General features: G+C 32.8%; 1 protein-coding gene across 2 annotated transcripts in view; it reads left to right on the top strand.

Moving 5' to 3' along the window:
• Window positions 1-12,261, top strand: part of LOC148614494 (uncharacterized) — a 39,128-nt gene that overhangs the window by 10,523 nt on the left and 16,344 nt on the right. For both annotated transcript variants that reach the window (XM_088588596.1, XM_088588597.1), the window contains exon 2: window positions 8,505-8,647. In XM_088588596.1, the coding sequence (XP_088444722.1) occupies window positions 8,505-8,647 (143 nt within the window). The remainder of the gene's footprint in view (window positions 1-8,504; window positions 8,648-12,261) is intronic.

Below are 12,261 nucleotides of genomic sequence, written 5' to 3'. Positions count from 1 at the left end.
TTTGCAAAACGTTTTACATCCAATGTTTATTATCAGAGGTAGACGTAGAAAATAAAAGCAGTGCTAAGACATACACTGTTACCACACTCTCCAAAGAAGAGATTGTGGAAAACCATAAATCTGTTTTATCCTCTTTTGGTCTCCCTACCAAGGACGATGATTATGATTTACTGTCTATGTAGTGGATTCCTAAACTCCACAAGAATCCATACAAACAACATTTCATAGCTGGATCTGCAAAATGTACTCCCGTAGTGGTATTAATTAAATGTGGATCCTGAAAAATTCGAAAGATCTTTTGGAGACAATCAGTTCAAGACTATTATCTTAATATAATAGCATTAAAACCTAAAAACACTGTATACTTATATTCCCCATACTCAGTTAAAATCCCGACTTAAAAACATTACACATCGTTTTTTTTTTAAAAAAGAAGGTACACCTAGGTACAAATATATAGTTCTTGGTAGAGATTCCTCATACTTTGTAAGAAATAATTCCAAATCATCTTTCAATATACAGAAGAAGATGTTCACAAAATGCTGGAATTTTTAATCGACAACATATTTGTCCAGTGTGATAGACGTGTTTTTCAACAAACGGTCGGCATTCCAGTTGGAACAAATTGTGCTCCTTTACTTGCTGACCTATTCCTTCACTCTTATGAGGCTGACTTTATAGATGACCTGATCCGAAAGAAAGAATATCGTTTGGCTAGATCCTTCAATCCCAGTTTTCGCTATATAGATGACGTATTATCTTTAAACAATCCTAACTTTGGGTATTTGATACATCGCATCTACCCCAAATTACTTGAGATATAGGATACTACAGACACTGTGAAGTCAACCTCATATCTTAACTACACTTAGAAATCGATGGTAAAGGAAAACTATTGACCAAACTTTACGACAAACATGATGACTTTTTATTCAGAATTGTCAACTTTCCTTTCATCTGTGGCAGCATCCCTTCAGCACCTGCGTATGGAGTGTTCAGATCACAACTCATCTACAGAAGTTTTATGGTCGTGAACTCATGAACTCGTGGATCGTTATGGTGTATCCATCTGCACCATAGAAACTGATTTATTCAACGGGTCATAGTTTTCCTTTCCTCGTTTGTCTACCCCGGACCTGACTTTTTATGAGCAACTCGGCGGGTGTTTCTAGAAAAGCAGAGGACGCTTACCCTACCGGTGCACCTGGACCATGCTCCCAGTTTTTAGTCCGAGTTGCTCATGTGCTTTTGTTACTTTGTACGTTTTTGTATGATTTTAGTTACTTTATGGTCTTTGTTTTCCATGTCTGGTCTTTGTCCCTTGATTACATTCTTTTGATTACCGCTATAACCTTGGTTCCGTTCCCTTGATTACTCTTTCCTACCTACTTTACAATTAAGAACCAGTGAAAATAAAATATGGTAAGGTGATTCATGGTGTTAAAAAACCCATGGATTAGACGATGCTTTTTTTGGTCTACATATGCTCTAATTTTATGTGATAACGTGATAATAGTTCTTTCTGTATTTAATTCTGTCCTTTTGAGAAAACTGCACTACCACTAAAATCCACCAAATCATACTAAATCAGGAACGATAACTCTTGTAAAGTGCTAATTTCAAGGACATTCTGTATAAATTATATCGTAAAAGTGCATTACCCAAATGAAAAAAACAAGGACTGTGATGTGGTCTGTAACTGGTTCTGAACAAAAAATAACCAAATTCGTAAGGTTTTTTTTACATGCATGAATCACCTCTTGTCTGATTTTTATAAAGACGGCTACTTAAGTTATTGGAATTTTAAGTATGGTAGTTGGAGATGCCTTAAATGATTTCATAAATATTCCATTATCACCTTACGTTGTAATTGATTGATCCTTGGCAAGTCAAAGATGGATATTGGAGTCATTAACTGCTCATGTTTAATTAAATGGACCACAAATAAAACAAAAATGTTAATTTTTTCTATGGCTTAATGGTACAGACTAAATGTTTAAAGATTATTTTTACACTCGACATCTAAAAGTGAAAGCATCATTAAGTTTATCAATGAGCTTAAATAGCTTCATAGTTTGTAAAACATGTAATTTTTATTATTTATATTAGTGACAATGGGTTCTAAAACTAAAGAGCCCCGTGCAGGTCCGGGAGTCAAAAGTTTGTTTATTTTTTGGGGTTTAACGTCCGAGTAGCAATATTTCAGCTATATTCAGACGATGAACATGAAAGTGATGATAAAATGAACATGAAATGATGATGAAATGAAAAAGGGATGGGACACAAGGATAATGGGGGTCGAGAAATTTTTGATTGCCATTGGAAATAGGGAGATGTGGGAAGGGTGGGCAATTTAGCCTCCTGTGGCGGAGCCCTATGGCTCCTAATCCGGGAGAATACCACAGTAGGGTTCTTTAACGTGCGAGGACGTGGCACCTTTCTCAGCACGGTGCACCACTATGGTTTGCGGTCAGGTTTTCCGTATTATAGCCTGACAACCCAGCATGTAACACGCCAGGGGTACCCCATTCCACCACCTGGGGCACAACCTGACCGCAAACCATAGTTGTGCACCCTGTTGGGAAAGATGCCACGTTTCTCGCACGTTAAAGAACCCTGCTGTGGTATTTCGATAGGAGGAAGAACCTTTGCGCTCCGCCACAGGAGGCTAAATTGCCCGACCCTACCCATCCCTCCCTTTTAACTTGTGGCAATCTAAATTTGTTGAAGCTATCATGCTTGTGTCCCATCCCATTTTTCATTTCATGTTCATTTTATCATCCATTTCATGTTCATCGTCTGAATATAGCTGAAATATTGCTGCTTGCTCGGACGTTAAACCCCAAGAAACAAACATAAAACTAAAGAGATAGAGACCAGTAATATTAATCACATTTCGAGAAAAACACTGTTTAGAAAAGGCCTTTTCAAATTTCTGGGGGTACATTTTCTGAAAATTCTAAAATGCAAAGACAATGTTCGAGGTCCATAGAGTTACAAACATTTGTAATTTTTTCATTTCTAAAGCCTTATGATTACTAAAATTAATTTTGTTAAATAAAACTGGTAAATAACACCTTGGTATTTCTGTACTGCAAAGAATTGATAGAAAATCATGTTTTATATTGGCACTTGGAATCATATTAATAACTTCGGAAATGTGATATACAAGAGAACAATTATCGACTTACAGTATTTAATTTTGACGTTTATATGCGTGAAATAAAAAGAATGATTCATGGAATGTTTAAAAATAAAACTCACAAGGAGTAAAGCAACAAGAATAAAGACAGTCACAAATATAAATTCTTAATGTAAAACTTACTTATGTCAAAGAGTAATCAAGGGAACCAAGGTTATAACAGTAATCAAAGAGTAATCAAGGGAACCAAGGTTATAACAGTAATCAAAGAGTAATCAAGGGATCCAAGGTTATAGCAGTAATCAAAGAGTAATCAAGGAAACCAAGGTTATAACAGTAATCAAAAGAGTAATCAAGGGAACCAAGGTTATAACAGTAATCAAAACAATGTAATCCAGGGACAAAGACCAGACATGGAAAACTGACATACACAACAAAGAATATAAAGTAACTAAAATCATACATACAAAGTAACAAGAGGAAATGTCATATCCGGGGTAGACGAAAGAGGAAAGGAAAACTATGACACGTTGAACAAATCAGTTTTCATGGCGCAGATTGATACACCGGAGCGATCCACGAGTTCATGATGACGACCAGAAAACTTTTGTAGTGCTGACTTCAATCTTGTAGCAACATAACCCTGTTCCAGAAGCTATTTGTTAGGAGTCTAGCGCGATACAACATTTCTGCGTATTTTTGGCAAGCTCTGGCATAACTTTTGAGTTGTGATATGAACACTCCATCCGCAGGTGCTGAAGGGTTGATGCCACAGATGAAAGGAAATTTGACAATTTTGATTGAAAAGTCCTCACGTTTGTCGTAAAGTTTGGTCAGTAGTTTTCCTTGACCATAGATTTCTAAGTGTAAGTCAAGATATGAGGCTGACCGCACAGTGTCTGTAGTATCCTTTATCTCAAGTTCTATGGGGTAAATGCAATGTATCAAATACCCGAAATTAGGATTGTTTAAAGATAATACGTTATCTGTATAGCGGAAACTGAGATTAAAGACCTAGCTAAACGACATTCTTTCTGCGGATCAGAGTCAGCCTCATAAGAGTAAAGGAATAAGTCAGCAAGTAGAGGAGCACAATTTGTTCCTATCGGAATGCCGACCGTTGTTGAAAAACGCATCCACCACACAACAAATATGTTGTTGATTAAATATTCCAACATTTTGTAAACATTTTCTTTATATTTGGAAGATGATTTGGAATTTTTTTTTACAAAGTATGAGGAATCTCTTCCAAGAACTAGGGACTGAACATTAACTAAATGTAACCATCTTGTATATCAACGGAAAAAGTCTACAAAATTAGAACGTTTGAAAACTTCAAGCTACATTTTAATTTCCAAATAATTTTCAGTCGAACAACGGTGGTAACTCTAGCTAAAAACCTATTTTCTTAGTTGTACGTGTTGAATATTATTTTCTCCGCTTTAATGAAAACTGATTTGTTCGACGTGTCATAGTTTTCCTTTCTTCTTTTGTCTATCCCGGACTAGACTTTTTATGAGCGACTCGGCGGGTATTTCTAGAAAAGCAGAGGACGCTTACCCTACCGTTGCACCTGGTCCATGCTCGCAGTTTGTAGTGGAGTCCGAGTTGCTCATTGGTTTTTTTTTTGTTACTTTGTATGTATGATTTTAGTTACGTTATATTCTTTGTTGTGTATGTCTGTTTTCCATGTCTGGTCTTTGTCCCTGGATTACATTCTATTGATTACCGCTATAACCTTGGTTCCCTTGATTATTCTTTTAAATAAACAAACCTCTGACTTTAAAATTCGATACCCTTTTTTAAATAAATATAGCTTTTCATGAAGTTAATCACTATCTCACCTTTACTTTAATACGTTGGAATAATTTTAAAACCGCGAAGATAGCAAGTTTTTGTTTATTTGTCTTCAGTATTTGGTCTTATCATCTTCCTATCTTATAATGTTTGGGAAATTGTTTTTTTCAAACATCTAGCTAGTAAACATAGTTTTTACAAGTAAAAAGAAGAAAAAGAAGATATGTATATATATGTTTTTCCGTGGTTTTGATCAGAGCATTTTTCTAACAGTTATCTTAATGATGCATAATCCCATTAAAATCATTCAGATACAACATTTTTGTCTTCATCCACTTTATGAAGTTTTTCCTTGGTTTACTCTTTGTAGTTCTTACATCAGGAACATCGTTTAATTTCCTTTGTTGCATTAGGGGATTATAGTTCCTGTTTTGCTAGATTCACTGGACTTGTAATCATTGAGACTTGTCGAGGAATGATATATGATACATCCGAGATCACTGACTTAACCAAAATATGCGTTCTACGAATCTATGTCACTGCGCCGACAATGAATTTAACAAGCTGCATTTTCCTCTTTTTTCCCTTGAAATGCGTACTTGAACAATGTCAGTCAACTTACTTTATTACCATTCTGTTTAAGAATCAGGCAATGGGTGGCACATTATTTTTTATCAAATTGGTCATTTATGCTGCATATGCATTCAATACATCTAGAAAACAAAGGTTATTTAAATGTTCTCTATGGCATCTATGACATAGTATTTTACTGCTTATATAGGGGAAAAGTGTTGGAAATTTTATCCATAGTGCATTTTAACTAAATTTGACCAATAAATATCTTAAGAAGGCAAAATATACAAACACTTTGCTGATTGTTTCTGGAGGATATTAGGTATATAACTTGGATAATGCCATAAAATCTCGGCGTTTTTTTTTCTTCACGCACTTTATATGCATTTTGCCTGATTCTTTAACAGAGAAGTATTTAATGTGTTCATGTCCATGGAAAGCATATCCTATTTGATTACAATTTCACCTTATTCATGCATGTTTATAAAGCACACTTTTTTTCGGAAAGAAAATTAATGTATGTTTGTACACATGGTGGTCTACTCAACTAATTTGAGTTCATTTTAGTTTAACTTGAATGGTGGCACAACTCTGAAAACAAAAAGGAAATGACTGACCGAAGTTCCGAAACAAAAATTAAAAAAAATAACAAGTGATACTGTGTTTGCAAGCAAAACACAAACTCGCCTAAACCGGCAAATATTCAAGTTTTGTCAAATTCTGAAGCCGCCATTGAATTCAGGTTGCAATGTTTACACTAGAAATCAAATTTCATTAAAATCCCACAATGTTGACATTTCGCCTACTTTGGCGGCCATTTTGAAAAAAAATGGCGGCTTTTTGACAAATTCTGAAGCCGCCATTGAATTCCATTCCGGATGCAATGTTCACTCTAGGAATCAAATTTCATTGAAATCCAACAATGTAGAAATTTTGGCGGCCATTTTGAAAAAAAATTGGCGGCTTTCTAAAAATTTTTTCCGGTCTATGATGTCGACAAGTCAGACACAACATTTTGAATTATTTCATACATCTAATAATTTTATAGAATTCTTTTTTTCATTTTTCCGAGTTTTGTTTTGGCGGCCATTTTGAAATCGGCAGCCATTCTGAAATTCCGGAAGTAGCATACACACCCTCTGAGCATGCTTGATTTTGAGCCAAGTTTGGTATGAATCGAATAAACGGTCTCCGAGAAATCGTCAGGACATCGTGACGTGCAGAAGAAGAAGCATAATAATAACAAAAATAATAATAATAAGAAGAAGAAGAAGAAACGGAGCAAAAACAATAAGTCGCAAACTTCATTTTGGCGACTTAATAAATAAAAAAAAATAAAATAAAAAAGAAATAAAAATAAAAAAAAAATACATAAAATAAAAAAAAAATCGAGAACAACGGCACTCCTCCCTAAATTGGTCATCAATATCTTTATACCATAACGTGTAACGTTATAATCTGTTTCTATTAAATAATTATTTAAATTTCGATTAATTCCATTAATCAAATATCATGTATTAGTTAAAAGTGCACAAGTTAATCTTTCCTGTTAATAAAATATACTGTTCCAGTCCCCCAGAATATAGAAATCGTAAATTATTAACAATTCTTCATGAAACATTGCGATCAATGTACAATTTTAATTCGAATCATTAGTTTGTGAAAATAACAACTCACGGATAATTGTTTTTCAAGATTGTTTTAAGTAACAATATAGAAAAGGAACACCTGTTTATATACAACACATAAGGTAGTAATCAAGTGAACCAAGGTTATAGCGGTAATCAAAAGAATGTAATGCAGGGACAAAGACCAGACATGGAAAACAGACATACACAACAAAGAACACAAAGCAACCAAAATCACACATACAAAGTAACAAAAGCAAATGAGCAACTCGGACTCCACTAAAAAACTGTGAGTATGGACCAGGTGCACCGGTAGGGTAAGCGTCCTCTGCTTTTCTAGAAACACCCGCCGAGTTGCTCATAAAAAGTCAAGTCCGGGATAGACAAACGAGGAAATAGTGGCTGTGCTTATGATACTGGAATAGGTTTTTTGTTTAGTTCGTCTTCATGGTTGATCAGTCTTTACCCGTACAGCTTTTTTTTTCGTTTTGATCTAAGGAACAAACTGATTAAAAAGCTCGGAAACTTCTAGCATAAAACATCTTAAAAATACCGACAAACATACAAAACCTCTTAAGACATGGAAACGAGAGGGGTAAAATAAAAAAAAAATGAAACTAACAATATAAAAAAAACAAAAACAAAACAAAACAGAAAAAAAAATAAGAAAACAAACCAACAAAAATAATTAAATTAACATATCTAATAACAAATGGAATAAATCACAGAATGATTTTTGTAATTTGTTGTGAAAGACATTGGTTGTAGTAAGTATTTTGACAAATGAGTTCGGTGTTTTTTTATATTTATTTTGATTACATGGAAAGGTAATTTGACTTTGTAATTTAATTCAATGGCATGTTAGTGAAGTGTCATTTTGATACTCTCTTCGCGCAATTTCATTCCAATAACATGTCCAACAAATTGAGATTTAAAGAGAAAATCCGAACAAAAAATATGGGAAATCGATAATCCGATAAAATATAAACAAAAGAAACTTCTAAATTGAACGAAATTAATTATTTGAATGAAGTTACTAATTTTAAAATCAATTTCGTATTTTTTGTCATAACAAAACCGATCAATTAGCACTTATGATCATTGCAACTCAAGATCCAGGTCATTTACTACCTATCGGGTGTATTACTCCACTATGCTAATATACTTTCGAGCCCTTGGATTCATTTCAATAGTTAAACAAATATTTGTTTCATTGCGTCGCAGTTGGAGCACAGTTTAACGCTGTTTTTGGAACATTGATCTATATCATTAACTTGTAGATAATCAACGTGAGTGGAAGTATTTAAGATGTAACACATGATTTTAATAAATAGGATTTAATTAGTACCTTTTATTCATTCAAGGACTCAAAGACCAAGATAAAGGAGAGACAGACGCAATGTTGGCCGAAGATGCTGATGTAACGGATAAATTCTTACATGTTATAAGACAACGACGAAAAGAAAAATATGGAAAAAAATTATATGGTTCTGACGAAACTGACCAGGTAATTGTGACTATCATACTTTCAAGCTTTTAAGTAATAGTCTGTAAGAATCATGTAATATGTGAAACATCCTCCAAAAGGCTACACAGTTATATTTTTGTTATTAAGTTGCTTTATAGGTTTATGTGATAAAATGTATAATTATCTATCCCAATCTGTCTGCACATTTAAAATTCAACAGTTTCTATCGTATATAATGTCATTTACAGAGTTATTCCTCTTAGTTTTGAATTATACAGTACATTCTATATAATTTGTATCTCATAAGAATAAGGGATATGTGAAAGATCACATGTTAATTTCCGTTTACTATAATATTTTAAACAAAATATAAAAAATAAAAATATGTAGGCATCATGAATCACATTTTGCACGACTCCTACCTGGAGTGCTACTTGAAGACATTATAATGAAGGTAATAATCATTGTTAGACAATGTTGTATACAAAAGTCAACTACTTAAACTTCAAGTTATTTCATTCAATTTTGATAACTTAAATTGAAATTAAAATAAGATAATGAATATATATACACGTGTTTGTAGTAAAATGCAATAGTTTTATAATTATCAAAAATGATAATTTAATTGTCTAAAAGTGTTACGCAAAATGCTATGTAATAAATCAATAAACTCTTAACCAAAAAAAAAAGGATATTCATATCAAGACTGAATATCTTTTTCTTTATTTACCTCTTTATAATTTTGTTTTTAAAAAATTGTGTTCGTGCGAAATATTTTGAAAGTTCACTTACAAAAAAAAAAGAAAAAAAAGTAAAAAAAACCCAACAAGTTTAGTAAAACTGAATTTGAAGAACCATGAGGATTCTGGATACAAACATAGACATATTTACCAATAAAGTTGTTTTGTACTTTAACATTTTAAGCAACTACTATTAATCACATCCGCCAATGTCATAACAATTAAATCATTAATCACATCCGCCAATGTCATAACAATTAAATCGTTAATCACACCCGCCAATGTCATAACAATCAAATCAGATTTTCTTTGTAATTTGACTTTATGAACATAAGAGACGATGTTTCCATACTAAATTCATCATATAGTACCGGTAATAGTAAACGAGTAATTTCTATATAGCTGTTTAAAAAGGAATTGACGTTTTTCAGGATTAACCTGAGTATACTATTATAAAACATTCTTGCATTCATCCATAACATTATAAAATATAATAAACTGCTTTTGGTGGTTTTATATTGCATGCATTTTTGTAAATTAATTAATTGGATATTCATTGTGTATGTTGATCTTCTTTGTTCAGTCCATATTCTTAGATTTTGACATATTTGAATTGCCCCAATGTTGACGGTGCTGCTTATTTTGTCTACTTCTACAATGTACGTTATTAATGTCACGTTAATACACAAAATGCTTATTGCAAGCCTTTTTTCATATGTTATCCTTGTGTGTCATCCCTCGAAACGTCCTGTAGGACCAAATACTTAGGAAGTAATCAAAAGCAATGATATCAAAATAGGAAGCAAATCCAACACAGATGAGTTTCACATAAGTAAATCAAAGTAGTAAGGTATTGTTGTTTTTAAGATTGTCTGCCCCTTTTTAAGAGCAATATAACATGCCTCACTGTGAAACTGTGCATAACATGCCTATAATATCCAATCTATTTTTAAAGACGACAGCTTGATATTTTCAATAACTTATATACTGCAAATCGTTTAATACCCTAGTAACTATGCCTATTATATTCTCATCACGCAAGCTGTTCATGCGTTGTACCTCCTCATGAAAATCGGTTGTCTATGCCAGCCATTATTTCATATTCAAGTCTTATCTGAATTTTCCAATTAAACCAAGAATATCGTAAAAAAGATTAATACAAGTGGAAAAAATCTTGATAAGCACTCTTTTCTGTGTACAGGATAATCTAGCAAAAAGGAATTTTAATTTCGCCAATTAACTATGATTTTTTTTTCTTTGGCATCTTTAAAATCGAAATCTTGTTGAACAACTGTTGTTTTCAGTAATATATTTATTTAGTCGTTGTTACATACTGCTGAGTGGGTTGCTATCAGAACAATATTTGTAAAGTCATCTCTAGCAAAGGTGTGCTACATGTTTCCAAGTAGCTCAAATAAAGGTAATGTAATAACGATTGTTCTCATAGCAAACCAATATTAAAGCAATTTAAAATGTAAAATAAATAAAACACATTTAAGGATGTTCGCAACTCATGTTCAGCTATTTTTGTCGGATTTTCGGACTCCTCTGTTTTTATCCATTTCATTGCATACACAATTTGTGTCCGGTGACTCCTTTTCTTTTCCTAATTTCATTAAACACACTTTTAATTAGGATGTTTTTCGAGATTATTTTTTGGATCAAATCCTTTTTATTTCCTTAGGATTTTTAATAGATAATTAAACCAAGGATATCATAAAAAAGTTAATACAAGTTAAAAAAAATGAAGCAAATGATTATAACCACACTCTTCGGTGTCCTGACCTGCGGTAATTAATCAAGCTAGTTATTGAATCATCAGTTCTCCATTTGTCCATAGAATACAGCTTTGTTTACTGATAACAGCATTTGTTGTAGTAAAAAAGAATTTTAAAATCGCCAATTAACTACGATTTTGTTTGCTTTGGCATCTTTAAAATCGAAATCTTGTGGAACAACTATTGTTATCAGTAATGTGTTTATTTAGTCATTGTTACATACTGCTGAGTGGGTTGCTACCAGAACAATATTTGTAGTAAAGTCATCTCTAACAAAGGTGTGCTACATGTTTCCAAGTAGCTCCAGTAAAGGTAATAACGACTGTTCTCATAGCAAACCAATATTAAAGCAATTTAAAATGTAAAATAAATAAAACACATTTAAGGATGTTCGCTCCACATGTTCAGCTATTTTTGATGGATTTCCCGACTCCTCTGTGTTTATCCATTTCATTGCATTAATAATTTTTGTCCGGTGATTCCTTCTTTTCCTTTCATAATTTCATTAAACATACTTTCGAATCTTATTTGAGATTTTTTTCATCAAATCCTTGTTATTTTCTCAGGGTTGTTAATAGATAAAACCTGCTAAGACAAAACCTATGAAAATTCCAGAGAAGTCCTTTCCCAACCAAAATTTCAAATGCCTATATCACAAAAACGTATTTTAAATCATCATTGCCATAAAAGGAAATTTTTTTGACTAACGGCTGCTTGAAGGATATCATTACTCGACATTATCTAGTGCACCGCGTGGCACATAATTTAAACTAAATTTATGTCCTTGCTGATCTAAATAAAAAAAAAACGTCAATAAAATTGAAAATAACAACAAACCTTCCGGCAGTAGTAAGATCTGGAAACATTTGGTGAACCATATTTTTTTCTATTCATATTGTTCTAGCATGAAAGATCTTAAACATTCATAACCTTTTGAAATCCTTGTTATTTTGAAACAGAGCCGCTAACTTCTTTAAGTCAACCAGAGCGCAATAGGGAAGTAGTGACATTTTTAAGTAAGAGTAGTAATACGTGTAACGAAAAAAGTCTTTAAACATTGTTGATATATGATAAATTGTTTATTAGGGTACTTTTAAACCATCGTGGTCTTAATCTTAATGATAAAAGCAAGAAT

Source organism: Perna viridis, chromosome 6 (genome assembly GCF_037379345.1).
Source record: "Perna viridis isolate PV_CMFRI_1.1 ecotype Kerala chromosome 6, ASM3737934v1, whole genome shotgun sequence".
Lineage (NCBI taxonomy): Eukaryota > Metazoa > Mollusca > Bivalvia > Mytilida > Mytilidae > Perna > Perna viridis.
Note: the sequence above shows the minus strand (reverse complement) of the source record. Positions and strands in the feature narration are given on the sequence as shown.